The 25,662-nt window shown below is 37.1% G+C and overlaps 1 protein-coding gene across 7 annotated transcripts in view; it reads right to left on the reverse strand.

Annotated features, from left to right (window-relative positions):
• Nucleotides 1-87: 87 nt before the first annotated feature.
• Nucleotides 88-25,662, reverse strand: part of kif1ab (kinesin family member 1Ab) — a 59,572-nt gene continuing 33,997 nt past the window's right edge. For 4 of the 7 annotated variants that reach the window (XM_053239593.1, XM_034310408.2, XM_026934992.3 and 1 more), the window contains 23 exons: nucleotides 22,969-23,087; nucleotides 22,363-22,448; nucleotides 22,133-22,268; nucleotides 21,191-21,365; nucleotides 19,867-19,957; nucleotides 19,607-19,725; nucleotides 19,117-19,172; nucleotides 18,815-18,923; nucleotides 18,664-18,730; nucleotides 18,176-18,260; nucleotides 17,732-17,837; nucleotides 16,282-16,305; nucleotides 14,867-14,981; nucleotides 13,612-13,745; nucleotides 13,121-13,182; nucleotides 12,256-12,401; nucleotides 10,712-10,891; nucleotides 9,343-9,414; nucleotides 7,335-7,453; nucleotides 7,055-7,168; nucleotides 6,627-6,819; nucleotides 5,318-5,436; nucleotides 88-4,597 (listed from right to left, as the gene is read on the reverse strand). In XM_053239593.1, coding sequence (XP_053095568.1) covers nucleotides 4,555-4,597; nucleotides 5,318-5,436; nucleotides 6,627-6,819; nucleotides 7,055-7,168; nucleotides 7,335-7,453; nucleotides 9,343-9,414; nucleotides 10,712-10,891; nucleotides 12,256-12,401; nucleotides 13,121-13,182; nucleotides 13,612-13,745; nucleotides 14,867-14,981; nucleotides 16,282-16,305; nucleotides 17,732-17,837; nucleotides 18,176-18,260; nucleotides 18,664-18,730; nucleotides 18,815-18,923; nucleotides 19,117-19,172; nucleotides 19,607-19,725; nucleotides 19,867-19,957; nucleotides 21,191-21,365; nucleotides 22,133-22,268; nucleotides 22,363-22,448; nucleotides 22,969-23,087 — 2,470 coding nt within the window. In that variant the 3' untranslated portion in view covers nucleotides 88-4,554. The remainder of the gene's footprint in view (nucleotides 4,598-5,317; nucleotides 5,437-6,626; nucleotides 6,820-7,054; nucleotides 7,169-7,334; nucleotides 7,454-9,342; nucleotides 9,415-10,711; nucleotides 10,892-12,255; nucleotides 12,402-13,120; nucleotides 13,183-13,611; nucleotides 13,746-14,866; nucleotides 14,982-16,281; nucleotides 16,306-17,731; nucleotides 17,838-18,175; nucleotides 18,261-18,663; nucleotides 18,731-18,814; nucleotides 18,924-19,116; nucleotides 19,173-19,606; nucleotides 19,726-19,866; nucleotides 19,958-21,190; nucleotides 21,366-22,132; nucleotides 22,269-22,362; nucleotides 22,449-22,968; nucleotides 23,088-25,662) is intronic. The other 3 variants (XM_034310410.2, XM_026934993.3, XM_026934995.3) reach the window with 1 other exon arrangement.

Raw genomic sequence — 25,662 nt, forward strand, 5'->3', positions numbered from 1 at the left:
GTGAACATAATAACATGGTGTAAAATTCACTGTAAGTGATTTCTCACTCAGCCAGAAAGACAGAAAGAAGGAAACACACACGAGTGATGGCGTGTTGCACATTTATTTCACGTCCAACAAAGTGTTAAGTGTCCACAGACATTAGAAGACACAAGTCCAACACTTCTTGAGCACTAAATACACTACGGCTTATCCATGAAGATTACAAAGAGGTTACACCTGTGTGCCGGTTGTGGTTTATATACACAGCATGAAACGGTGACGCGGCTACAGGAGATGCACTGCAGACTCTGCCATGGGTGAAGGAATGAATTTATGAAATGGAGGAGAAGGAGAAGGTTCGAGTAGACATTACTGTCTTCATTTTTGACCAAAATAATACAACTAGTATTATCGTGTAAATGCTACTGATATACTGTAGGCAGGTGAGTAATTATATACAGCATGCTGTCACATACGTAGAATTAGCAAAGAGACAGGAAAGGGACGAACAAAACTCGAGCTGAGCACCGAGACGCATCGCTGGAATCCTCCGAACCTGGAAATCCTCCAAATCCTCTAAATCCTCCAAACCTGGAAATCCTTCACTCACTATTTTTCACTGGACTTATTTTATAATATACAATTTAAAAAAACAATCATGCTGAAGTTGACTGATATCAATACACACATCATAGAGTCTTGATAGGAGTGTGACAGACATTTCAACCACCTGCAAAACCGGCAAGTGTGTGTGTGTGGGTTTTTTTGTTTTTTTTTTGTGCTCTGTGGGTTGGCTGGCCCAAGGCACATTTTATAACACACATTTTTTTTTTTTTATTATAACAAAGCCAGATGAAGATGTCAAACACCACTTTATTTAAAGAAGAGCATCTGATTTTACATAATAGAAGGCAGTATTTGGTTAAAAATCTAAATAAGTGCTACAATCTGAGTCCATAATATACCATGAACAGTCGATTGATTAAAAAAATGCTCATTAAAACTAACAGGCTAGTCAGAAATATTAGCTAGTCGTTAGCTAGTGCTTTGGCAAAAATCAGACACATGCAGCATCTTTTCCAGTCAGTTATGTGCTAAAAAAAAATTGGATTTGATAATCAAAACTGACTAGACAGTATAAACTAACAAGCTAGCTCAGATCTGAAGAGCAATTATCTAGCAAACGTTTTGAGTGTAAATGCACGAGATACATTTTTAAAACAGTAATAATAAAAAAAAAACTTGTACATGGATAGTTACACATGAAATATCTCACCATAACTGCTAAATTGTTCTTCTTAAGCGAGCGAAAGTGTTGTTTATTTAGCATGCTAGCCAGATTCACTAGGCAGATTTCATGCTAACTCATAGCACTGTTCATTTTAACAACTTCTAGATATTAAAGGGAAAAAATATCATTGAATTTACTGATCAGTCACATCACATCCTCCATGTTAGGTAAGAAAATGAGTTCTGTAATGCTAGACCCAGGTTTTAGCTTGCTTGGTACAATGCTAGCTCATGAGTAGCCTGTTTAAAGAGGTAACTAGCACACTGGGAGAGGAAAATTCACAGTTCAGAGAGTTCTGTGCTGGTTTTGTCAGAGAAAATGACTGCCTCCTATTAAATTACTACTAAAATTAGTATCATTTAAACAAAAATTGTGAGTGACACTTCAGGACTGGCTCTGTTCTAACACACAAAAACACATCTGAAGTGGTGGCGAATGACTGGCTGATCATCTCCCACCAACACCAACATGACACGAGCAGGTTTTCCTTCAGTCAACATGTCAGTCAACGCAAATGACGTCCTGCGCTACCACGTCTCTGATGTGTAGCTACGTTTTAGACAAACGAACGATTACATTTCTAGACTTTAAACTCTAGAAATAGTCCAAATTCATCCACTTCCACATAAAACCAGTCCATTTGGAAAAGCTCTATTGGTTTCCATTATGTGATGGGAATCGGCGTAATGGTTTCCATCAGATTCCTAAAGGCTTCCTTTAGCAAATGGTTAAAATATCTCCAGAATCCACCAGGACCTCTTTCATTGTGGTTAGTATGAGAATAAAATTAGATAAGGAACCATTAGGAATGACAAATTCCATTAAGCCTCCATTACACACCACCAGAAACACAATAAACCCAATAGAAATCTTACATTTTTTTCATCAGGGGGATTTTTAAACATTTTTGGTCTCTCATTTCAATACTATAAAACCGAAACTGGATCTGGAAAAGCGAATTTGTTGCATTTTATAAGCAATCATAATATTGTATATAATATGTAATAAATATATTTCTAATAATCTTACCATCTTTTTTTTTTCAGGTGCTCTGATATACACACACTATATCTCCGTGTCCTTCAAACACTCATGGATAGCTTTAACATTTAACCGAATTTAGTGATTGAAATTAAAACTATAACATCAATAACACCAAAGGTCCAGATTTCACATCTGTGCAAATTTAACATATTAATTAAAAAAAAAAATTCTAGAAGAAACAAAGTACATCAAGCTTAATAAAATGATCCGAACTCATCTTCAATGTGAAGTGCAACGTGAAAACGTAGATAAATAACGTTATAAACATATGACGCTTAGTAAATAAAACACTTTAAGTAATGTGAGTAAAAAATGTTACTAAAATCTTCTTATTCGTATTGATAAATGCTTTACAATAACTCCACTGATTCTTCAATACCAGTTGTATTCTTGCATTTTTCCCATTCCCTTCTTAAATAGTTATCAAAAGTTTTGGCACTCATAATTTTTATAGGATTTTTTTTAAATGAGAAGTAACAGTTAAAAAAAAAACGTTTACAAACGCAGGTTAACAAAAAATTCAGGCTCTATTTCCACATTGACCCAGTGAGATGTGCTTTAGTGGTTTATCACCGGAATATTGTTCATTTGGTTGTGTTGTTTTTTTTTTTTTCAATCCAATCTTTTGCACATCTGCGCCAGTAACAGCTGCTCATAAGCCCTATTCAGACAGGATTACACTGACATGGGGATCTTTAGAAACTCCATCATTTTCAGCTGCTCCCTGTGTTTTCCTTCTTCCCCTGAGAAAATTACACACCAAATGACCTTCTGGGGTTTTTTTTTGACCATTTCTGTGGTCATCTGATCATTTTATTCCTGTCAGTGAATTTCTGGCAGATGTTGTTTAACCGCTGCTACTTGTTGTATTTAGTCACTTTGCCTATGTCCACTTTCTGAATCATGAAAAGACGAATGCTTTGGACTTCCTCGATATGGATCCTATAACTCTGCCACATACCAAAATATCACACACTATCTGCTTTTCAATATTAATTAGAAATAATTAAATGAGCAGCTGTTGCACTGTAAGTTCCTTAATCATCTAACGTTAAATGAGGACAAAAAATAAACATGATCACATGACCACATGTGACACAATCATCCAGGTTTGCAGAGACAACAACCTTGAACTCGTTTCTCCCGCATTAATTTATTTGCCTCCTGGACATGGGAGTTTTATGATGGAGGAGATGTGTAACTTATTTATTTTATTTACTTATTTATTCTTATGTCATTTATTACAGATGTCACCCAGAGAAACCAATCCCGTCCGAATAGGGCTGAAGAACACGGGTCCTGTTAATGTCTCCTCACTTCACTGTAAACAGACGACTTCACACACGATGATTTTCTGTAATTCGTCTTGTTTTTCCCCCTCACAGCTCTCGCCATTACGAATTCACACAGTCGCACACTTTTAAAGGAAATGAGAGAAATTTTGATTGGGATATCAGAGCCACGCCCAAACTACCTCCTGATAATATATTCATTCTAACCCCGCCCACTTTTTTATAATTATGCTGGTCTTATGCTTGGAACACAGTTTATATTGTGCATGTTAGTTTTGCTGAGGGTTGCAAAGACATTGCTAGTGTCCTAATTACAAATCCTATAAAAAACTGAGTGAATATTTTTTTAAGTATTTAACAAGGGAATGAGGATTACATTTGCCAAAGCTGTAATCACAAACCTAGGGCCTAAAATTTATTCTTTCATATTGTCCGTATTTGAACGATTATTGGGTTAAATTGTTTCTGTAACCAAAACAACAAACACCAAAAAACCCTCACTGATGGTATTAACTCGCTTTTTTATCGTCTCAGGGAAAGCTCAGGGAACACTTCACATCTAACCTACAGAAGCACACACACACACACACACACACACACACATATATATATGCAGCATTGTGTCGCATTTACAGCAGCTAAACTCTTTACATTTTAAAACGGAGGCGTTTCGTATGGTGCTGATTTTTTATCATAATTATCACTAACAAGCGGGATTTTTAACGCGGTTACGGCGAGTTACAGTACTTAGGACTTTTGCTAATGACATACACACACATTCACACCCACTCATACACTCACACACTCTCACACACACAGGCAGGGGGCAGTAGAGAGGGAGGCAGGCAGGCACAGGCTATTGTTATCTTCACACCAGTATTTACACCACAGGAGTGTGTTGAGTTTCTGCGTTTAATCTCAGATGGAGGATCATCAACATTTCCTTTACATCCTCATCTGTGCGGATTTCGTCCTGGAGAGTTTCGACCTGAGGAGGAGAGGACAGATAATAAAATTGATCTAACGCAGGACAGAAATTCCACGTCATCCAGATGTAATCTGTTCAGGAAAACTGTATCTTTATCAGAGCTTCCAGAAGGTGTGAGCCTGTGTACTGTTACTGTAGTGCTAACGTTATAGTGCATTCCAAGCCCACTAAAACAAATTTCACTAAAATACTCTTAAAACACGAAACGATGTTCTACGATATAGAATTATATATAATGTGGGCTTTTCTAGGCCTCTTTGCTTTTTTTCTTAAAAAAGTTCAACCTTTCTGGACTCCTTTTGCAGATTTACTGTTATTGATTATGATTTTTTTAAAGCAGAATGCGAATGATAGCTAATAGCACAACTGTGCACATCAGCACCACCTAGAGGTTGTTCAGTTAACTAACGTCAGTGTCTATTGTTTTTCCATTGCGTGACTTTCTTTCGTTTTTTTCCCATGCCCAGTCCAGAACAGAACGTTACGTGTTTTTTGTGTAGAATTTTACAGCTGGACGGGAAAAACTGGTATTAAAAAACAAAAGTCAGCAAAACATATAAGCTTTTGGGAGTTATAATGTGAATAAACGATTTTTTAAAAAAATATTGTCATCGAATGCTGTGCTTATTTCAACTATTTCCCAACAACAGGCCAAAGTTTTCCCCACTGTGGAGCTGGAAATAAAGAAATGACTGAGACCCACTGAGAGTGCGGTTCTACCTGATGGTTCCAGCCAGCAGTGGGTTGAAGGCGTAGAGCCAGTCGTGCATTTCTTTATCGTTGCTGGCCTGCAGGAGGATTCCACGATGCTCAGTGACCACCGCAAACGCATTCGGGGTCTGCAGAGAGAAAATTAAACACATAACACACCGGGGGTTCGGATTCAGTAACTCTGTTATGATAAAGCTGCCATGAAATATTAAATATTATAAAATGTCTATGAAGAACGTTAGTGACATCACAGAGAGACAATACAATAAACACATAGAGAGAGTGAGACAGATGCAATGACAGACTGAAAGATTTACAAGACAGACAGATAGACAGAACAATAGACAGACGTGTAAGTAAAAGCATAGCTAGACCAATATACAGATATAGAGCGGTAGCCAGAATTAGTGACAGACATATCAATAAACAGACAAGCAGATACAAAGACACATAGACAGACAGACAGAATAATAAATAAACATACAGATATACTAATGGACAGACAGACAGACTGAAAGACACAGATATAGAGATAAATATACAAACACACACACAGAAAGACATAAAGCTAGGATAGATATGCAGAACAACAGACAGAGATACATACAGAGAGACAGACAGACATGATGACAGACAGACAGATAAATAGGAAGATAGATAGGAGGATTATATTTAATTGTAAATGAAATCTTTAACTAGCATGAGGCATTATGACAGACATACAGTTCTGTGCGAAAGTCTTAGGCACATGCAAAAAAATGCTGTAGAGTAAAGATGCCTTCAAAAATAATGAAATTAAATGTTTCTACATTTTAAAAAATCCTATAAAGAGCAGTAAACAGTAATAAATGAAACAAAGTCAATATTTAATGTGACGATCCTTCGCTTTAAATAAATAAAGCAGTATCTGAGGTGCAGTGTGTGCAGTTTTATAAGGAAATGAGCTGGAAGTGTTACTGAGCATCTTGCAGAAGCAGCCACAGTTCTTCTGGAGACTTTGACTGTCGACTCGCTTCTTATTTCTGCAGCGAAACCCAGCAGCCTTCATTATGTTTTTATCTGAAAAGTGTCTCTTATGGAATCTGCTGCTTTCTTTACTGACATACAAACATTTTTCTGTAACGTTTCATTCTGTGCTGGAAAACTAATGTTTGGAATCTAAAATGTTTTTGTACTGAATCAATAATGTAGAAGTCAGAAAATAAACATCTATAACAAAGTTTGTACAAAAAAAAAATAGAGTACCTAAGACTTTTGCACAGTACAGTATATACAGATAAAGACAGACAGCAGATGGTTGGATGTAAGACAGTCTCACCCTCAGGAGGCCGTGCTGCTCCTCGCTGTACTCCACCTGGGCGGAGGACAGGTTAATGACGGCTCTCTCCACGCTGTCTCTCTCACTGCGGTACAGATAGACGTACGGACGCCGCACCACCACATAACGCTTCACCCAGCCGCTGGTGTGGGGCTCCAGGAAATGCAGGTAGCCTTTCTTAGACACTATGGGGCTGCAGGAGCCAAAACAACAACAACAACAACAACAACAACAACAACAAATCACATTTCATGTCATTGCCACAGCATGTGCATTAGTTATGCATAACGTTGTTCACGATATTTAAATGTCATATTTGCATCTGCAATATTGTATTTTACGTTTATTTGTGTGTGTGTGTGTGTGTGTGTGTGTTGTTTTTTTTTGTTAAGGAGAGTCATAATGTGTTTCCGGGTCTGTGTGAATACCTGACACGGATCTCCTGGATGTTGGGGACGAAGGTGCAGGTTCGAGGTTTCCTCTCCTCAGGACTGAAAGGGTCCAAATCTGGACTGGAGGCACCAGAGTGAGTCTCTGCACCACTGTATCACACACACACACACACACACACACACTCATATTTTTGTGTTCTGCCAAGGTTGAGGACGGAGGTGCCATACAATAAAATCACAAATGGATCTATAGCAAAATACACACATATATAAAACAAAAGAAACCATAAAAATAGCATAAAAGAAAGAAACTGACCTGAGGTCGAGGTTTCCATAGTGACCGTCCACCAGAGAAGGACAGGTCGTGGATGGAGTGAGTGAGCTCAGAGCAGAGGAGGAAGTGTCTCTCAGCAGAGACTCCGACATCTCTGAAAGCTACATAAGCAGAGGAACACCACGTCGTCAATAATCAGATATTTTCAGTTCACACATTCGAGCTTACTCAAAGCCACCACAGCAGAAATCATGACAGGCCAGGACTAGCATTCAGCAAGCGCTCAGGCTTATCAACTAAAGGATGGAAGGAGTACAGTGGAGGAGGAAATGAAAGTGGCGAGGCAGCACGTTGTCATTTCATTTGAAATGAACACATGGATTAAAGAAATAGAGCAAATCTGAACAGCTCTGTCCAAAAGAAGTCTCTGTCCAGAAGATTTCTAACCGCTCTATCCGTATAAGACAGAACAAGTTTACTACTCTAGTTGGTTTAGGACCACTCTAATATCATAAATATTAAATAAGGTATGAATATAGAGCAGATTTATGAATTTTATCTAAATGAAGTATAAATATAGAATGGATTTATGACTGCTCTATCTAAATGAGGTAACGTATGAATAATGAGCTAAGCTAATTTAAAACTAATCTTTTTAAACGTTACAGTATGCAGAGAAGAACATTGACTGCTCTATGTACATTAGCTAAAAATGTAGATTTCGACCACCAGAGGAGAAGAGGAAGAGGAGCACCTTTATATATTGTTCTATCTAAATGAAGCAGAAACTTATAACTGCTTTAGACTTATGACTACTTTCTCTAAACGAGTTAGAGGAGATTTATGATGGCTCTACCTAAATGAGGTAGAGCAGGGTTTTTTACCACTCTATTTAAATGAGGTAGAGCAGTTTTTTACCGCTCTATCTAAATGAAGTAGAGCAGTTTTTGACCACTCTATCTAAATGAGGTAGAGCAGTTTTTTGACCACTCTATCTAAATGAGGTAGAGCAGTTTTTTGACCACTCTATCTAAATGAGGTAGAGCAGTTTTTTGACCACTCTATCTAAATGAGGTAGAGCAGTTTTTGACCACTCTATCTAAATGAGGTAGAGCAGTTTTTGACCGCTCTATTTAAATGAGGTAGAGCAGTTTTTGACCGCTCTATCTAAATGAGGTAGAGCAGTTTTTGACCACTCTATCTAAATGAGGTAGAGCAGTTTTTGACCGCTCTATTTAAATGAGGTAGACCAGTTTTTTGACCACTCTATCTAAATAAGGTAGAGCATTTTTTGACCACTCTACCTAAATGAGGTAGAGCAGTTTTTTTGACCTCTCTATCTAAATGAAGCAGGTCAGATTTAGTATCACTGTACCTAATTAACGTAGAGCAGTTTTTTACTGCTCTATCTAAAAGAGGTAGAGCAGGGGTTCTTGACCACTCTGTCTAAATGAGGTAGAGCAGATTTATAATCCCTCTATCTAAATGAAGCAGAGCAGACTTTTGACTGATCTATCTAAATGAGTTACAGGAGGGTTTTTCTGACCACTCTATCTAAATAAAGCAGAGCAGATTTTTGACCACTTTATTTAAATGAAGTAGAGCAGATTTTTGATCAGTCTATTTAAATGAGGTAGAACAGATTTATGACCACTCTATTTAAATGAGGTAGAGCCGATTAATGACTGCTCTAGATTTAGGACATCTTAATGTAAATAAGGTAGAGGTATGGAGTGTATTTATGTTGGCTTTATCTGACAATGAGGTAAAGCAGATTTATGACTGCGCATTCTAAATGAGGGAAAGCCGATAGAGCTGGTTTATTAATATAGGTTTCTGACTGCTCTAGATTTATAACTACCTCATTTAAAAAGGCAGAAATAGCTAGAGCTAGCTTGAGACTAGTCTGTAAATGAGGCAGAGGTAGATGAGCTGTATGATCGCGCTCTCTTCATGAAGTAGAGAGGCAGAGCAGACAGAGGGCCAGTCTGAATGAAAGGAGGGAAGAGGTGAGGCCCGCGGATGGGGAACCGAGGTGGTAAAGGCTCACCTTGCTCTCACTGGCACTGCTGCTCACCTGGCTGTACTGCCTGTCAAAGGTGTGCATGAGCAGTCGCAGGCACTGAGGACCAGAGGAAGAGCGTTGCCATTAGACCACAAGTACCAGCTTTTTAAAAATTACTAAATGTTAATTTACACCTTTACATGTGTGCAAAATTTTGTAACATGAATTCTTTGTGTGAATAAAACACTCTAGGCACGGGCTATATGTAATGCAGTAATGTTATCATTTCAAAAATCTTTCAAAATACCTTTACTACCCCTCAGCAAGATACTATTTTAGCAATGGTTAAATTTAGCTAGCTAATTGAATCCTTATTATTGAGTTTAGCTAGCTAACTCTTCTATATGGTTAGATTTAGCTAGATCACAGTAAATCTGCTGTTTCTATGGTTACACATAGCTAGATGATGTGATATCTGACATCTCCTAGTTCAATATAGCCAGAAAATGTTAAATCTGCCATCCATTTAGTTAAATTATATCTAAATAACACTAACTCTGTTACCATTTTTGTTGAATGTAGGTCATTAACATTAGATCTCATTAGATCTCATTAGCAATCTGATGTCAAATCTGTCATCTGTGTGGTTAATTTTATCTATCTAGCATTAGATTTGCAGTTACTGTGGTTTTATTTACCTAAATAACTTAAATAATCTGTTCCGATGACTAAATTTAGCTAGAAAGCACTAAAATGTTGTGTCTATGTTCAAATTTATCCTAAAACTATTCAGACCCAAGGTTAGATTTGGCTAGATCACATCAAATCGGTAATCCCTGTGGATAAATTTAACATAATAAACATTAAATCTGATGTCTTTTTGGTCATATTTACCTGGAAAACATTAAAATATGATGTTTCTTTGGTTAAAGTTAGCTAGATAACATAAAATCTATTCTTTCTATGGTTAAATTTAGCTAGCTAACATTAAATCTGATGTCTCTTTGGTTAAAGTTAGCTAGCTAACATTAAATCTGATGTCTCTTTGGTTAAATTTAGCTAGCTAACCTTAAATCCTTCAGCCTAATGGGTAAATTTATCCATATAATGTCAAATCTGTCAACTCTGTGCTTACGTTTAGCTAGGAAACATTAAATCTGATATCTCTTTAGTTAGATTTAGGTATCTAACCTTAAATCTTTCAGCCTTCTGAATAAATTTAGCCAGATAATGTCAAATCTGTCAACTCTGTAGTTAAATTTAGCTAGGAAACATTAAATCTGATGTCTCTTTAGGTTTAGATTTAGCTATTTAACCATAAATTTTTCAGCCCTGCAATTAAATTTGGCCAGAAAACATCAAATCTGTCGATCAGTGTGAATAAACAGATAATTTGGAGGGAATCAGTGGTCACCTTGGCAGCCAGCTCCCTCTGTCTCTCATTGGATCCATCCAGAATGGGGCTGCCTGCCAGATTGGGGCTTAGGGATTTAGGCAACTCCATCAGGTCTTTACTGCACAGAGACTCCTGACTCAGCAGCACAGACGCTTCCAGTTTCTCTCTCAACAGCAGGTAGTGTCTCGTCTTCTCCACCTACACACACACACACACACACAAATCCATGCATCAGTTACTGTAGGCTTTAAAAATGACTAGCTAATGTTAGTCAGCACCATTGTTAAATATAGCTAGCTAACATTATATCTGAATTTCCTATGGTTATATTAAGATATTGTTCAATCTGGTGTATTTTTGGTTACATGTAGCTACATAACATGAAAATGGTTAAACATAACATGAAAATGTTGTCTCTATGGTTAAATTTAGCTAGCTAACCTTACATTTCCAGCCCTATGGGTAAATCTAGCCAGATAATGACAAATCTATAATTACATTTAGCTAGATGACGTTTCGGTGCTAAAATTTATATACCCACCTAATCTTAAACCCTTCAACTCTACATGTTAATTTAGATACATCATGCAAAAACTGTCATGTCTGTGGTGAAATTTAGCTAGATGATGTTGAATTCGTTGTTGCTATGGTGAAACTTAGCTAGGTCAGCTTAAAAGTTTCAGTCCTATGGGTAAATTTAGCTAGATTATGTCAAATCGGTCATCCATATGATTACATTTCACTAGATACCATTAAATCTGTGGATAGATTTAGCTAGATAATTGAAAATGTGTCATCTCTGTTCTTAAATTTAGCGAGATGTCAAATCTCTTGTCCCTATGGTTAAATTTAGCTACACAATGTTAAATCTGTCATCTGTGTGGAGGAATTTAGCTAGCTAGCCTTAGATCTTTGGTTTTAAATTTAGCTCGATAATGTCACATTGCTGCACATGTACGTTTACATGCCTCTTTAATCAGTCTGGTTTGACTGCTTTTTAAATATTTAGCAATTTCTCATCACTGTTTTTTCCTTTTTAAAAAGTAGGCCATCCTGCTTTAAACATCCTGAAGCATATCGCAAGTGACCTAATAATATAGTGATGTTATAATCTATAATGGTGGAGCTTGAAATAAACTGCTTTTTTCTCCCCAAAGCTGCATATGTTACACTACACAATATATATTTTTGAAGAAGAAGAAGAAGCCTTTATTTTTCGACATACACATTACAACACTGTGAAATTTCTTTTTTGCATATCCCGGCTTGTTAGGAAGCTGGGGTCAGAGCGTAGGGTCAGCCATGATACGGCGCCCCTGCAGCAGATACGGTTAAGGGCCTTGCTCAAGGGCCCAACAGCAGCAACTGGGTGATGCTGAGGCTTGAACTTGAATGAAAAAAAACAAGATGCTTTGATAAAAAGTTAGTCCGAGTGTTTTGGGTATGATGACTACAGCTAACTGCCTAATGAATCATTTTGTAGTCTGGTATTCAGAGCCACCATGTCACAAAAATGGAGTCAGGAACGTGTGCAGGAACGTCCTGATCTCTGAACTCCATACCTCCTGCAGGAGACTGAGCTTCTCCAACTCCCACTGATGATCCAGGATGAGACTGTCACTGCGAGGCCTCCACCCAGCGAGGTTCTCCTCACCGCGAACATACGCCACCGAGGTGTCCAACACACGCCGACGCCTCCTCTGCATTCCTGCTCACACACACACACACACGCAGATTCTGATGGGTCAGAAGGTGGTGATTAGTTTTCTATAACAGCAGCTCTGACAGTAGTGCAGGTTTATATTAATGCACTCGTTCTACTGCGTTATCGTTTCTATAGTAACAGCTGATTCACAGGGACGTGTACAGCAGACGCTCCACTGATAATAAACAGATTTTAAAAAAACATGCGTAATCGTTGATATGTTGAAGTTTTCTTTGTTTTAACATTTATGGAAGGAGTCTCCAGTGTCAGCGCTTTGTAACAGTCAGAGGTAAAGCTGTAACTTTAAGCTTTCCGAGGAATTTACGCTTCATACTGTAACAAGCTGCAAATTTTTTTCTTATTAACTTCAAGAGAGAGAAGAAAGAGAGGCTGGTGAGGGGACGACCGTTTATATCTGCTATAACGGAAGTGACAAGAAGACGTTCCATAACATTAAATGCAACTATAAAGCAATAAAACAAATGAATGTTGTTCTTTAATAAATTAAAAAACTGCAATCATTGGTCATCACTGTTGCTGTGGTATAAGAGGAATAAAAAATCTTCACTACATGCAGTTCTAGGAAAATAATCAGTATTTTACTAGAACAGCGGCACACATTCATCTGCGTATGTGTTATGTGTTGTTCTTCCTTCCTCTATTGCATTTAGTCATAAGAACACAAAAATTTCTTCGTTTGAATCACAATAAATTTTTATTACCTGGACTTCCGACATCTGCAAGATGGCACAGACTGAGCTCATACACTCCAGTCACACGATTACTGAAAAAAAAAACAATTACGCAAATAATCAGAGGATTGATGTCATCACTGATCACAGTTTAGGGTTAGTTACAGATAAGACCACTGACTATAAAAGGAAAATGAAGAACGAAACGGGACAGATGGGATGGTGCAGGACAGGAGTATGGAAGGTGGGAACGGACGTTAACTAGCATGCTACAGTAAATTGTTGGTAAGGTAACCGATGCTAACATTAAGTAAACGTACTAATAAAAATAAATTCCACACAAGCTGTGCTGCAGTTACATGATTTACATGTTTTACATTACAGAACGTTGGCTGACTCTCGCAGGTTCACTACACGTTCTCGAATCATACGCTGATTTAGAAATAAAGGAGTTTACTTTCATTAATTTCTTTTTTTTAAAGAAGAGATTTTCAGACAGGCTCAGCGAGGGCGGTTCTCACCTCTCTAAGGGCCTGAGAGCTCCGGTGCTGAACAGGTTACGGATGGAGCGTGACGCAGGAAGCTTCGCGTCTCTCGAGTAGAACACCATGCAGAAGTCTTTGGTGATGACCGTGGGCTGGGTGCAGTTCTCCATCTGAGGAGTTGAAATAAAATAATCTGCAAATTATTCAGCAGCTCGAGAGAAGAAAACTCAGTCTGAAAGGAAAACATGCAGACTACTAAAGCAGTGATCTGTCCATCAGGACTAGCAACAACAAGTGTGTTTATTTTACAGTTAAAGTTTGTGAAAGAGTTCTTTAATGCTGATGCTCACTGGAAATATGTCTGTAAATAACTGGCTACATTTCACAACTGAGGTGTATTTACTTTTTTTTAAAAAAGGGAAGTTTTTAAAATCTCAAAATCCATAATGAGATGATTCTGGAAACTAAATAGAAAATTATTACAGCCAATCATGTTGCAATATGCAAATTATTCAAATTAGAATTTTATTATTAGTGTACAGATGGTCAAAATAAAGAGGTCACTGCAGCTGAGCATCTCTTTAGAAAATCTGTGTTAAAGTTTGAATGTGATGTGTTATTGCGTCATAAAACACAACAGCCAATCAGGTTACAATTATGTAAATTATTATTATTATAATCCTTTCAGAGGAAATTTGAGTGTGCAGTGTGTTAAAATACAAAAAAAGTCACCAAAGCCCATTAGAAATTCTGAGTTCATATTGAATCTGACGTGTTACTGCATCATAAAATATAACAGCCAATCAGGTTGCAGTATGCAAATTACAGGGTTGTGTTCTCAGATATTACTCTGGGCGATATGACGATATGATGTTGATATTGATATGATATTGTGATAAAATAAACTTTGCTAAGTCATTATCATCAGGTGTTTGTGCTTTAATAATTCTGTTACTGACTGAAAAAAGTAACTGACTGAACATTAAAACTGTTTTTGTACCAATTTTTTTACTTTCTCCATTTTTCTTTGTGAAATACTTTAATTTTTATAAATGAAAAATATAAATCTCTGAACCTATGGTGGTCCTATGGTGTGTTTTTGCTACGTCTCCCACTGCTAGTCACACAGTTAGTTATATTGCTGGCTATAGTGCTAGCTATAACCACAATTTGTGTTACATTGTTTCCCTAACGTACACATGAGAAACGTTCTACTTCACATTTACGCCTTTAAAGGTGACAGTCTAAATGTTATGGCTGGAAACTGCACTTTAAGAGAAGTGTGTTTTACCGCGAGGTACGCTGAGAGCGTGATGTAGATTTTCTCTCCGTACGGCGTGACGCGGTTCAGGAGCAGGGAGTTGTGCATGGAGCTGTCCCACGCCGCCTCGAACCGATAAAACGTCCTGCAGGCCATCGCAACAGGAAAGAAGAACAAGTGAAAATTCGTAAATGAGATGAGCGTGGTCTTGTAGTGTAAACGTGTTCCGATTAAACTTTCACATCAGGATCATTACATAATTATCACGGTACAATGCTGAAAAAAACATTATTACAATAATGCATGAGTAATAAAAGTAAAAATGAATTGTTATGCTGTGGTTTCACTGTACATGACCTGTGGATACAATGGAAGTCGCCCCCTAGTGGCTGTTATTTTGCGTTTGTTGGCAATTTGCTAGATTTGGCAACTTTTTAAAAACTTTCCAGATTTTATCTTTTTTAAAAAAGAGCAGTTGTGAGCAACTGTCCTGTCTTGCTACGGCTCTCTGGCTCACATCACAGTGTCTTCAGAAAATTTTCTTCGATACTTTTTAATGATCGTGATGATACTATGATAAATGATGGTCATGAATATGCAAAATTAGTCTATCTGGTGACTTCTAGCAAATTTTTGACTTTCACTTGACACTGATTATGTTTACATTTTGTTTACACCAAGTCACTGTCCCCGGTCATCCATAAGCAGAAACTTATTCAAACCTTTAAGCTACATAAAATATAGAAATTAAAGTAAAAAAATGTTGACAATTTACTGCCTGTGCATATTTCTGACAGATATAAAATACACGTCTGACTTATATGTAGTTAGCCAGCTAGCTAGTTGTGGAAAACCTAAGCTACTATGCACTGCTGTAATGCTAACTAGCTAACATCAGCTAGCTAAGAGAAAAAAAGAAAGCTCTGAAGAACTTATTACTCGGTTTGACTATCAGGTAAATGTGGATAAATTAGGAAAACAAAACTGGTAACAATTTTTCATATGTTTTTTCATAATTTTCGATTGAAACTTCCAGTCACATGTTTGCCTAATCACATCCACAGTGTCGAGCAAAAAAAAAAAAAAAAGTGCGACTCTACAGAATGTTACACACGAATGACATCCGGTCGTGTGTCAGAAGCAGTGAAAAGATGGTGTTATTCAGAGTGAATGTTTTATCTGCTGTTGAATTATGAGACTCTTCGCAAAGGAAATAAGATGAACATCAAAAAATGTGTCCAAAATAAGACATCTTAGAAGAGTTCTTTCCTCGTGCTGCCTTCCAGTGGGACAGATTTAATCTCAGAAGCACAAACACTACAGAAAAATGCAGTCTACTTCATCTTAAAGCATCTCATGCATGCAGTAGGGTGTATCCTGGTGGAAGTGATTATCAGCACATGCCTAGAATTACAACATGGAAAAGGGAAAAATAAAGACAGTACCTATGGTCAACTCCCAAGGAAACGCTAAGAGGATGTACAGCAAGAGGAAAGTTAGACAGTTAGAGTGCAGTGAAAATCAGTTACATTTACCTGTAACTTATAGTTAATTTACGAGTCAGATCGCTAGAGGTGTGGTAAAGCCACCTAAACTTCATCAAATGTGTTTTTTATTTATTTAAAATCCGTTCAGCGGAAATGAATTTGAGAGTGGAACACAGAGAAAGTGTTGAATGTGTGAAATGTGAAGTGTTATTGCATCATAAAACATAACATCCAATCAGGTTTCAATATGCAAATTACAAATTACAAATCACAGGCTTGTAATCGATTATACTCTGAACTCTTTCTTTTTTTTCTCAGTTCCAAGTACAGTGGCTTCAGTATATAAAAACTCACAATCAGGGAATGGGCGTGGCCACATTTTCAAATTTGCTTTTTTTTTATTTTATTTTTTACAATTCTTTAGAATCATAAAATTTGCAGAGATGCCAACATTGCTAACAAGGAAATCCTAGCAGGCAAACCGAATTTTACCATAAAAATGTTAGCGTATTTAAGATTAAGTTTATTAGTCAGGGACCAATTACAAAAAAACATCTCCAATGAGAAAAGATGCTTTGTAGCAGAGTTAGCATTTAGCTAATCTTCATCTGCAGTCACGATTCCATTTCAGTGGAAGAGACAAGATGTCTGATTTTTTTTCAGATGTGTGCCAAGCAACAATAAAAAACAGCGAGTCAAAAGTCCAGTGTGAGTTATAATTAGCATCTCATTTATTATTTACTTTTTACCGAACAAGGACACTACAGTCCCGCCTGCCTGCTTGCTACTGGCTCACAAAACCCGAGGCTTGGGAATTCACAGGTCAAAGTTCACCTAGATAAAATCAGCATGAAGTGAAAGTAAACACTAGCAGTCCTTTCCCCTTCAGTGAATCAGTTTTGCCTCCAGGGGAATTTTATTTATGTTTGATTCTGGAAAAAAGCAGAAAGGCGTTGTTTTTTTTTTTTTTGTAGTTTGTCTCTCGTATCACCATAGCAACTGGTCAAAAAATCGGAAATGATATACAGCAAAATCCCCAGATGAATTGAATTAACACCCAGCGTGTCGATTTAACACCTTCAGCGTTCATTTGTTTCCAAGTGAACACACGCACATAAACACTGTACGGTGTTAATTCGACACTGGGGATTTTGCTGCGTATGAATAAACCGTAAATGTTGGCACCTTAGTAAAAGGATACGTGCTTCTGTGCGTTATTATTTTTTTTTCTAATGTCTAAACTTGCTATTTAATATAGAAAAAGATTTTAAACATTTTGAAAGACTATAAAGTTTTTAGTAAATGTGAAAACATGATCTCATTAAAATGAGTAATAGCAGTAGCTGGGATCATTAAACATCATTGCAGCATTGTGTGTGTGTGTGTGTGTGTGTGTGTGTGTGTGTACCTGTCATCATAAGAAGGTTTGATGTAGGAGGAAGAGAGGATGTTGAGGGACAGGATGTTGGGGTCGATGATGGTCTCGTCAGCTTCGGGAGTGTTACGGATTCGACCTGAAGGGAAAAAATGGAGCGGAATTTAAAAATAAACTTTGGGGGAAAACATTTGCTGAGTTTAAAAGAAGTGAAGATGAGATTAAGTGATGCCCTGAAGATAATTTAATATATATAAAGAAATAAATCTTACAGTAAATCAATATTTCAGTAGCTCCCTTAGTGCTCAGATTAATATCAATAAATGTAAACGCAAATTTAAAAATATTTTAAAGAAGATTAAAGATTAAAATATAACTACAGTTTATGGATTATATAGTATTTGTTATGAAAATTAAAATAATTTCATGCTTTTTGTCAGTTTTTTTTGTGGAGCCGCTTTAGCAACTAAAACTCACCGATAACGAGCTCCTTCACTTCCCTCCATTCGATGTCATTTCCTGTCTCATGAGCTATAATCACTCTGATTCTCCTCTGGATGCCCTGTAGGAAAGATTTGATATTTTATTTAATTAAATATGTGGACAATGATGAATGAAAAAAAATCAAATCCATGTTTTTCAGAGAATTTTGAACGGAATGTTGTTTTTTTAAACTCTCTTTCTTGTTATATTTAGTATATTTTATAAATATCTTTGCTTTTCAACACCTTATTCTATATTTGTGTATTTTTTATTATATAATTTTTCCTTTACATTTGATGTAAAAAGTTGCTCTGTAAATGTATGATTAAATGTAACTGAATAATTAATTAATTATTTAATTAAATCATTTCATTTATTAATGAGTTTAATATACCTGTTATTATTATTATTATTATTATTATTATTAATTTCTGTAATTTGTACAGAATATTTGGCAGAAACGGTGTGTGTGTAAAGCAGACCTGGTGCAGCAGGAACGTTCCATGGCAGGGCATTCCCACTCTGTGATCGACCACGGCCGGGATATAACTGAGAAACAGAGAAAAAAATCCAGATGAACAGATGCACAGTGTGATAAAGAGTCATAAACCTGTGTGTTCATATGACACTCACTCGCCGTTCGCCTCCAGCTCACAGATCTCAAAGAACACCATCAGGTCGTATTTACAGTGACACGGACCGGCCGAAGAGCGAGCCATCGCACTCAGCTTAGTCGCTGGAACTGAGAGAGAAAACACACAGCACACAGCTTTACTAATCATAATAACCAGGAAGAAGAAGAAGAGGAGAGAAAGAATAACAAAAAGAAGAAGCTTAAGAAGAAGACAAAATAACAAGAAAAGCAGGACAAAAGCAGTGTGTGTGTGTGTGTGTGTGTGTGTGAAAGTGGAATGAAGTGTGTGTGTAAGACTTGCCTGGTTTGGATAAAGGCATGACGCGAGGGAACTGACGTCTCGATGGACGCAGAGGACTGAAAACACACACACACACACACGCACACACACGCACACACACATTATTACTATTAAATTTAATATTAAAATTTTTCACAGTTTCTCCCAAAACTGGTCTTGCTCTAAGTCCCGCCCACCAGCCATAAGACACATGACCACATCTTTTCGAGCTGCTGCTCACGCTGCGTCACAGAACGTGCACTCTGCCCTCTTCCTCATACATGAGCTCACAGACGCCTACGATTGGTCAGTGTGAGGGGAGAGAGAGAATGCCCCTCCCACCCAGAGAGCACGGCCAGGTTTGCTCTCTTAGACTCTGGGCCACGGCTGGCTGTGACGTCGTCGGGATTCGGGATCCGCGATCTCCGGATTATAACGCGCACAGATTACTGATATATAAAAGTGTGTGAACTGCTGAAGAGAGAACGTTCTGCAGATGATGGGTTCTCACCTGATGAGGTCTTTACACAGAGGAGGGAACGGCTGTTTCTGATAATGTCCAAACACCTCGAACACTATGGGCTGAGTCTTAATGTACTCCACAAACGACTTAGTCACGTCCACCGTGATCTGCAATAACAACCGCCCAAACACATATACACAGAAACGCCAATATTTTGCAAATGCTATAGTAAACAGAAGAAGAAGAAGAATTACAGTGTTCCAAGATACAGAATGAGTAAATAAAAAGAATAAAATAAACACACTGACGTTCTGGACGTGGTAGAAGCCCAGCGGCGGCCCTCGGCCCGTGTTCTTCAGCGGCTCTGTGGAAAACGCCTCGTCATGCCGGTGGATAAAGCTGGAAATATAGAGAACATACAGATTTATTTCAATAAATTCTTAATAAAATTGTTAAAATTGTTGAAATTCATTTCTGGAAGACTTTATTATAAGTGCCTTAATCAGTTTATCTGTACCTTTCTCTGCTTCGTTTTCAGTATGTTCAGGTTTGATCTGTTTATTATCGTATTCATAAATATACATAAATTACAGAAATATTTGTGACATTTTTCGATATTTCCATTTTAAACGATTTAATCTGTAATTAGTTTGGATGAAAGTGTTTCACTTGATAATGAGGAATAAGTGAAATATCACTCACTGTAACTGAGGCTCTCAGATTATCATAATTTTAATGTCATCATTATTAAATAAATATTAAAGATGGTGTATCATTATGCACAGGTCACTATCACTCTGAGTTATATTAATTTATATTTATATTATATAAATTAATATAAAGAGTGATAGTGACCTGTGTATAATGAATTAATTAGTTATATTAATTTATATTTACGAGTCATCAAGGAATTAAATTTAATCTTTTATTATTGTCCTGTTACTGTTACCATCCCGAAGTTAATTATTTTCTTATAATTACACGTCCCCAAGTGTTTTATTCTTCTTACACCACAGCAATTTTACAATCACAATTATTTATTTATTTATTATAAAATGACGTCATGATTCGTATCCAAGTTAGTTCCTGTTCTCGCTTACGTTATAGCAGCTATAAACAGTCTTTCCCTCACCAGCCTCTCTTTATTCTTTCAAAGACAAAAAAAAAATTTACAGCTTTAACTCTGAGTGTTACAATGCACTGACACTGGAGACTCCTTCCATAAATGTTAAATAAAAACTTCACCATATCAACAATTACACACGTTTTTAATCCGTTTCTGTGGAGCGTCCGCTTTACACGTCCCTGTGAATCAGCTGTTACTATAGAAACAATAACGTATTACAGTACAACGAGTTCATTAATATACCGTAAACCTGTGATTTGCAGCTGCACTACTGTCAGAGCTGCTGTTATAGAAAACTAATCAACACCTTCTGACCAATCAGAACGCAGAATTCAGCAGTGCTGTGGTGTAAACACTTAATGTTATTAGCACAGTATTATTATTAAGTATAGTTCAGTGTAAATGTTACAAAATTGGTAACAAAATTGTAAACATTACTATTATTATTATTATTATTATTATTATAAATAGGCACCATGAGCGTATATTAACGAGCGTGAACTCACTTGAACTGGCAGAAGATGTCGGCGTACTCGGCTGAGATGCTGGACGCCTGCAGGACGGTGACTCTGAAGGTGAAGCTGCTTCCAATCTTCAGGTGTGGAAGTGTTTGTTCCTGTACAGCGTCCCCTCCACCCTCCACACCTTCCTTCTGAGGACTTCCAGGAACATCAGGGGTGACTGAGGGGAAGAAACACCACGATCAGGAACCAGGTTGGATTCACAGTGAGGATTTAATACTGAAATTCTGCACATCTGTATTCAGACCTCAGGCGTAACTACAGATTTAAGAGCTATTCAGAAGTTACTGAGAGTTGCACACACAGAGGCGGAGGAGAGAAGAGCATTTTTCTTGCATGGTTTTAACTCTCATAAGGAGCAGTATTACGTCCAGCGTCACTGTCTGACAGTTTGATGTAACCACAACATGTGTCACGCTGAAACTTATGTTTTTTCTGTAAATATACCATTTGAGGCTGATATTGAATAAATGGAAGATGTAGAGGATTGCTTTTTTTTTATTGATAAAATGATGAATGAACTTAAAAGTTTCTCTGTAAGTGTAGCAGATGAGTGATCAGTCAGCTTATCCTTCAAACTGTGGACACATTTTCTTTACAGGAGAGCGCATCGAATTAGCACAAACGTTAGCATTGTTTTAGTAATTAAACAATTACTCAAGAAACATCTGACAACCTCAGAGGTGTGAATTACGCACAGGTGTAAAATCCACTCAGGCAGGTACATAACCTGACTCTGAATACGAGGAACTTTTCCAGGATAAATATTAAGGTAACTTTTGGGCTTATATCCTTGGCCCAATCTCAGACTCGATATTAAACTGGACTTTCCTTATTTATTAGCTACATTAGCTTTGTCGCTCCAGTCAACACCGTTGAAGTTTCCTTTAATTCATTTAATCTAACATCATGTCATCTCTCACGTACTTGTGCAGGTGTTGTTGTTGACCTCGTCGGCTGAGAGACTCGTGTCGGCGTTTTGTCCTTCTCCCTCTACGATGCGCAGTTCCTCCTGAGACGTGTTAGAGTGCGACATTCCCCCTGAACATGACTCTGTCTGAAACTGAGCAGTCGAAACAGTCCGATGTCACTCGAGTAAAGTGGAAACAGCTTACGATGTTGGAATCATGATACTGAAAAAGCAAAGCATAGCAGACCTTCTCAAACTGCTGATCCTCAAACGAGATCTTAGCTGTTCCTGACTGTCTGACGCCCGAGCCGTAATCTGGAGCTTCTTCATCAGCTGTGAGGAGAAAGAACGAGGTACTGACCAGATCTGTTACTGTAATATGACTGCTTGTGATTATTTGAGGGAATGTTTAAGGGTGATATCAGGATCGGGGAGATTTGTAAATTTGGGGGAGGAGCCAGACCTATTTAAGATGGTTTGTACATTTTTAGGAGACACCAGTTCTGTGTAAGATTATTTGTAAATTTGGGGGACTTATTTAAAATTAGAGATTCCTCATTCATTATTTTTTCATTATTATTACTCAGTTTTGTATGATGTTGTTTCTGTTTTGCTCAGAAACAATAAAGAAAAAATGTAAAAACTCCAATTTTTAGTAATTTTGTATTTTTACGGCTTTTTGTATTCCCTCACTACCAAGACATTTATCACTAAAAACAACTGATTTAAACAAAAAAATAAAAGTGCACTGCATATGGGCTCATTTATGCACCTACACACTACATCAAATAGTTCTAATGACCAAATATGGTGTGTCTGTGGTAAATATAAATGTAGAAATGAGGTGATGTACCTGAGACGGCCTGCACGGCGACCCGGAGGAAACCCTTCACCTCGCCTTTCTCGCTCACTATCGCCACACGGTGCACCAGAGGGACGGGGTACAGCAGGTTACTCAGGTACACAAACGCCCTGCGGTGGACGAGAGAAAGAGAGAGAAGATCAGTTAGAAGAGGAAAAAACGAGTGCAGGGCGAGAACAGAATCGGTCATGTTTATTTACGCAGCCACACCGCCACTGCACACGACAACACAACACTGACACGCAAAAAAGCAACTAAACAGGAAGCTGCTCAGGCGAAAAACTAAACAAAGCGTCTGCTGCTCGTCTCTTAAAACCCAGTGAGCCCCCCACCGCTCTCAGAAAAAAAAGGAGAGGAGATTCAATTGGATTGAACAGATGCTTCCTTTTATTTGCAGGTTACCCTTATAAAACCTTCATAACGCATGCATAAACACTGAATAACACATTTATAGAGCAATAGTCATACCTGAGGGTGGGCTTGAGCCTCCCGTGAAATATTTTATGACATTGTTTTCCAGAGTAACTGAACTATAATGATGTTCATAAAAGGTCAATGAAGGCGTCATTATGATTCCTCCATATTCACCCAGACAAATCAACACATCCTTTAGTTTGTTTTGTCATATTTTATTGACTACTAGCTGAGAAACATGATTAACCAACCAGGATCATGCATTTTTCTCATTTCTCATTGAAAGCTGCTATCCAGTTAGCTACACTACTGTCTAATATTGCTAGCTAGTTAGCATTGTACTGGTAAATGTAGGTAAACAAATAACTACGCTACTTGTAGCAACACTACTGTCTAATATTGCTAGCTAGTTAACATTGTACTGTTGTTACTGTCCACTATTGTCTAATATTGCTAGCTAGTTAACATTGTACTGTTGTTACTGTCCACTATTGTCTAATATTGCTAGCTAGTTAGCATTGTACCGGTGTTACTGTCCACTCTTGTCTAGTAATGATAGCTAGTTAGCGTTGTACTTGTAAATATAGGTAAAGGACAGAAGCATTGCTAAAAGCAGCAAAGTAATTATCTGAACTCCTTACAAACTACTTGATTTAAAATGTAGCGACTTTACCAGCTTTAGCAAGTAGCAAGCTGGTGAAGTTTCTAAGGAGTTAAAATATTTCAGTTTGAGTAGCGAGTACTGTTTTAGTTTCTTTACTTCGACATGAATTTCTGCATTTTGTTGGTAGATTTGAAAATGAAGCTGTTTCTTTTGAACAACAGGCCAAATATGCGTTATTTGTTGTGTTATTGCTCTGTTATTTGTAATGACATTTAATTGAAGGAGACCTTAGCTAACTATTTTAAAGCAACACTGCTAGCAAGCTAGTCAGCATATCACATTATCTGGCGAGTCAGTTACAGTCTCTGTACTGTATATAACATTAATTAAAATATCGCCTTGAAACAGCTTGATTGGATTACACTGGATTGGAGAATAAGGAATAAAGAATCCTACTGCATGTGATGAACATTAAAGGAACAAAAAATGTGTTAAGAAAAACAACAGAAAACAAAAAAGCGAATGTAGTTAGCAGAGTAGAAGTTAGCATTGTGAGATACAAAATGAATTGAAATAAATGTGAAGGTACTGTAGTGTAAAACTAATATTAAATATTAATTAATTACTATAAAAATGTATAACTATTCTGTTTATAACATTGTTATGAAGCATCACCATTTAAAGTAATAAAGAGCTAGTAAGACATGTACGTTTAAAAATAAAATAAATAAAAAAAATCTATGCTAGCAAATTATGTATATACCAAAGAAAATTAGCAATTAAAGTTTGTTTACCTCAGTGTATGTCTATTTATCTCTCAAGTCATAATAAATAAATAAATAAATAAATAAACAAATAGCTATTGAAATAACTAACCAACTAAATAGATAGATAGATAGATAGATAGATAAGTAAATAAGTACATAAGTAAATAAATAAATAGCTTTTTAAATAGCTATTTTTTAAATAGCTGTTTAAATAACTAACCAAATAAATAAATATTATCATACATATGCATACATTTTTTATACATTTTCTATAAATGTTATTCAATGCTTATGCATGTCTTATGAAGTCATTACGTAGAAAGGCTTTATATCTAGAGTAAAGATTACATTCGCACATTCGCTTTACTTCAGACTACAGTCCTCGTTTTGTTTTTTTTATTTTAATTTAGAAATTGTTTATCATCGATTCTGCCTGCTTAATTTAAATGGGTTTTAAGGCCATCTCTGATTGGCCGTGGGCGTGGCAGGAGGGGTGCCAGAGGGGAGGAGCTTACGACAAGATTGGTGAGGCGCAAAAAATTAGAGCATGCTCAGATAAACAAAAATGTCGAGTGATCCAAAACAAGTCTCAAATTTGGCTCTGACGGATCAGATGCAAACCAGAAAAAAAATCTAGAAGGGAAACAGAAGGAAAGTTTTTAAAAAATTAATAATAATAAAAATTAAAACAACATTAAACAAACATGAATTTCACTCCACGTGAACTCAAAAGTGAACTTAAAGTCAACACACATCACAGCTCTCTGGGTGTTTAATGTGTGCAAGCGAATAAGGATGTGGAAAGCCAATCGAAAAAAGATTCAAACGTTGGGATAAAAATTTGAGCTCTGGCATGCCTGGGCGAGACCGCTGCAGTCGAAACCAGCTCTTTCATCGTGA

Source organism: Pangasianodon hypophthalmus, chromosome 14 (assembly GCF_027358585.1).
Source record: "Pangasianodon hypophthalmus isolate fPanHyp1 chromosome 14, fPanHyp1.pri, whole genome shotgun sequence".
In the NCBI taxonomy this organism is placed as follows: Eukaryota; Metazoa; Chordata; class Actinopteri; order Siluriformes; family Pangasiidae; genus Pangasianodon; species Pangasianodon hypophthalmus.